The sequence below is a fragment of the Morus notabilis genome, unplaced genomic scaffold, assembly GCF_000414095.1.
Source record: "Morus notabilis unplaced genomic scaffold, ASM41409v2 Scaffold1333, whole genome shotgun sequence".
NCBI lineage: Eukaryota > Viridiplantae > Streptophyta > Magnoliopsida > Rosales > Moraceae > Morus > Morus notabilis.
This window is the reverse complement of record NW_010364060.1, coordinates 158,472-162,828: the sequence shown is the minus strand read 5'-3', so window position 1 is coordinate 162,828 and position 4,357 is coordinate 158,472. Positions and strand designations below refer to the sequence as shown.

General features: G+C 33.5%; 1 protein-coding gene across 1 annotated transcript; it reads left to right on the top strand.

Moving 5' to 3' along the window:
* The first annotated feature begins 725 nt into the window (after window positions 1-725).
* On the top strand, window positions 726-3,980 carry LOC21403124. Its single transcript, XM_010105662.2, has 6 exons — window positions 726-844; window positions 1,605-1,906; window positions 2,540-2,726; window positions 2,923-3,015; window positions 3,317-3,404; window positions 3,580-3,980. Exons 1-6 carry the CDS (start codon window positions 771-773, stop codon window positions 3,862-3,864), a joined length of 1,029 nt encoding a protein of 342 aa, XP_010103964.1. The 5' UTR covers window positions 726-770; the 3' UTR covers window positions 3,865-3,980.
* Window positions 3,981-4,357: the final 377 nt, after the last annotated feature.

The window sequence follows — 4,357 nt, the reverse complement described above, 5'->3', positions numbered from 1 at the left end:
TTTTTCAATTAATATAATTACCCATTTTTTAATAAAAAATGATATAAAAATTCTATGCACATATATTTATATAAAATATATTATATATAACATATGTATATCGGGATGAGGACAGAGTAGTACTTTATCCATCCCTGTCTTGCTAAGATTTAGGGATAACATTTTATCCTCATCCCTGATTATTATCGTCCATCCCCTTTTTATTTAGTGTGAACCCCTACGGGCCCTATTCCACAGAAAATACTGCCATCCCTAAGTGTTTTTCAGTTCATTGTCTTTTTTATTTAGGAAGTTTCTCCAGTAAGACTAGAAAAATAGAATTATCGATAGTTCCATTTCTTTCAATCGTTTTTAATAGTCAAATTTATATTAGAAACTGTCTATTTTACATATTTTTTAATTTTATCTGATTTTAACTAAATCTAACGGTCAAAAAACTAATTTTACCAGTGACCTACTGGAGACAGCCATTTTTCTTTATTTTCATTTTTACATGTTTTTGTTTTTAGATGATGATGTATTTTCGGTTTATTGTTGTCTTTTATTTGTTGCCGTTTATAAGTTAATTTGACGTTGTTAACGTGTTTCATTTGTTGACGTTTATTAGTCATTTTTTGTTGACGTTTTTCCCTGCTTTTGTCGATTAATCATTGTTGTCCTTTTCATCCGCGGTCGTTTAATCATTGTTGTCATCTTTCCCCACAGTAAAATTAGGGTTTCGATTCTACGTCCACATTGATTTTGTGAAATTTTCGATTAAATTGGGGAAAATGACGATTTCCGCGGGAAGTATCAGCTTCATATCCCAATTTCAAGTTCAATGTCGGGCTTTTCTCATTCCATGGTAATCATAAACTTTCTCTCTTCTGTTTGGGTTTAGGGTTTATTGACATCCTTTTTTCCCCCTTTTTGGAGCTTTGCTTGAGAAGACGAAAATCCCAAAAAAAATTTCCTCTTTTTGAGGGAAAATCCCAGTTGAATTATGCAGCTGTAAAGTTTAAATTTTTATTTATTCTGTTTCTAAAACCTTCTTTGGAGTCAAATTTAAATTTGATTAGGAAAAAAAAAATGGGGTAGTGATTACTAAAAACTTGGATTATGTATTAAATAGGTTTATAAACAATTAAGACCCGAGAAATGGTGGTTAGATTTTTTATTTTCTGTTTGGAATTTTACTCGAGAAATAATCCCACTCGAATTAAGCAGTTGTATATGTTCAATTTCCAGCTGTAAAGTTTAAATTTTTATTTATTCTGTTTCTAAAACCTACTTTGGAGTCAAATTTACATTTGATTAGGAAAAAAAAAAGGTTAGTGATTACTAAAAATTTGGATTATGTATTAAACAGGTTTATAAACAATTAAGACCCGATAAATGGTGGTTAGATTTTTTATTTTTCTGTTTGGAATTTTACTCGAGAAAGAATCCCACTCGAATTAAGCAGTTGTATGTGTTCAATTTCTAATTATTTGCTCCCAAATATTTTAGGGGTCAAATTTGTGTTTGGAAAAAAAAAAAAACTGGGTCATGCAGGATAAATTGATTAATAAACAATAAGACCAAAAAAGAAAAAAAAAATTAATTTTGTGGTGCTTTTATTTTAGGGTTAAGAATAAAGGTGCAATTACATGCTTGAGAAACAGAGATTACAGCTCTTCAGTTCCTGTTAGATACATTCCTAAGAAATCTTCTCAAAGTAACAAATTGGATGGTTCTGAGCCAATGAAGGTTTCCGAAAAGAGAGAATTTTGTGAGTTTCCTCAAGTAAGTCCTTTGAGCAATGATGAGCTTAGCCATGGTGGTGGAACTGGAAATGTTGTAAAGAAAAGCTTCAATTTTGATATGAAGCCTCAATATCAAAGCCCAATGCTCCTTAGTAACTTACACTTTAATGATGCTGAGCAAGGTATCACCAATCTTTTTTTATCTCAATATACATGCATATATATATATATAATTAGATGTAGTATGCACGTTCATATATATCCTTGTATTGAGAATTTTTTGATAGGATATGGAAAAGAGTCTACCAATACTATGTTATTTTGAATCAGACGGGCTTTGTTAAAATTCCCTACTTTGTTATTCTTTGCTGTCAAGTGTACATGTATGTGTGTATATGGATATGTGCATGTGTATATATGTGTATGCATGCGTAGGTGTACATGAATGCATTTTCATATACATGTACATATGTATTAAGAATTCTCTGTTATGATATGGAAAAGACTACTAATATTATGTTGTTTTGAGCCATCAGATCATTATCGGCCTTAGTTTGATTTCATAACTTTTTTATTTTTATATGGTTTTGATGCAATTTGCCGGTCATAAACACACAACTTCATCATATCATCTGTCAAGTAAATAACATAATTTTGGCGGTGTTTGTGAGGTAGAGTAACCTCTCTGCTCTTCAACTATGGCAGTGATATAGATTATATATAGAATGATTGAGTATACAAGTCTTCATGAGATTTTTTTTTTTTTTTTCATTTTTGAAACAATTAAGTCATTATTTATATTGGTATGCAACTAGATGATATAATGGAAGAGCCTGCGGAGATTGCTGAGGATGATTATGCATTGGAAGAGCCCGAGGAAGTTGCGGAAGAGTTAAGTATACATCAGCAGAACGGATGTTTTGAACCGGATGTATTACAACCTTTGGGAAATAAAACTAAGCAGGACGCAGAGAACATGGCTGTAAAGTTACTTGCAGCAAGGTTACGGATTTATTTATTTATTTATTTATTTTAAGGTTTCTTTTAGTTTGTTACATATTCTACTAGCATTCCGATACTATAGACTCTTTTAAATTGAAAATCTGGATATCTGCTTGCAACAAAAGAATTATATCTCTTTCTGATGTTTTCTTTCTTTCTTTCTTTTGTTCCTTTTTTTCCCCTCCTTTTTTTGCAGAGCTTTCACCGCTGTTGAACTAAGGAAGAAACTGTGTGGAAAGAGATTCTGTCCAAAGATTGTTGAGGCAGTTATAAATGACTTCAAGAGCAGGTGCATTTTTAAATGGTTTACGTCTTTTATCAGCCAGTTCTATTGGTTCTTTGTATGGATGTATGAACGGAGTCTTTTTGGCCCAGAAAAAAAATAAAATTAGAAGTGGTTCATTATAAGATTCACTTGGTTTTAGTAATATCTCAATTTTTGTGTGTAATTGATTTTTCTAATTATGGAACCTTTTACTACTGTATTTCTCTAATTTACATTAGGGAATTGTGAAGCTCCAATTCTCATGAACATGCAGAATAGAAATCATTAATGTCCTGTGAAAGCTTGATCCTTTTGATTTTTGCAGAGGGTTGATCAATGATAGCTTGTATGCGGAGAATTTTTGTCACTCCAGATGGTCTTCCTCTAGCTGGGGACCACGGCGGATCAAGCAAGTAAGCTAGAAGTTGAGACTCGTTAACCTTTTCTTTTGTCGTATGGTAATATATCATATGGGATCTATTTTGATTCTGTCTGGAAGTCATTGCAATTTTTGAGAATGATTTAGCATAAATTTGTCGCTCTTTCGCTCTTAACTTGTTCAATAATATCTTACCGCTCTTAAACCAGGCCCTTTCCAGCAAGGGTGTAAGCGAAGTTGACGCAGAGAACGCAATACAGTTGGTCTTCCAGGACGGAGAAAAAGCTGATGGATTTCGGGGGTCAAGTCGCGGAATGTCAAAGCTCTCGATGGACCGCTTGTTCGTTCAGGCCTCAAAGCAATGGCTGCGAGGCCATGACGTGCCTAAAGAGACGAGGAAATCAAGGATCATCCGATGGCTTCAGTACCGTGGCTTCAACTGGGACGTTATCGGCACCATAGTAAAGAAGTTGGAATCCAATCACCCACCCTAGACACCATGACAAAACACTCAAAAGTTCATATGCCTTTGTAACAACAAAGTACTGTGGTCCTCCTTAAGGACCACAATTATCAATCCAAATATAAATTTGTATAATCTTGATGGGGATGGGGGTCTGGTCTATATATATATATTGGTTGCTTCAGGCTTGTCAGTCTACTATTACCTATCCTAGCACCCCCTAGTTTAGGTAGGTTTAGCCCTACATAAGTGACAACACAGCTAAAAAACATGCAATTAGATATTGGTGGGATCTCATATCCAAAGGTCACAGTGGGGTTATTCCATGTAACTAAATAGTCTCAATGAAAACCAATTTTTGTTACTGTACAGGGCTTTTCAACACTATTTAGTGCTATTCCAAAGGGAAGAATTAATATGGTTGATGAGATCACTTGGTCAATCATTATTGTGGTTTTGCATTTTTGTCCCTAAAACTCTTTTTTTTTTTTTGGGCGATTTAGTCGATGAATTTTCAAAAAATA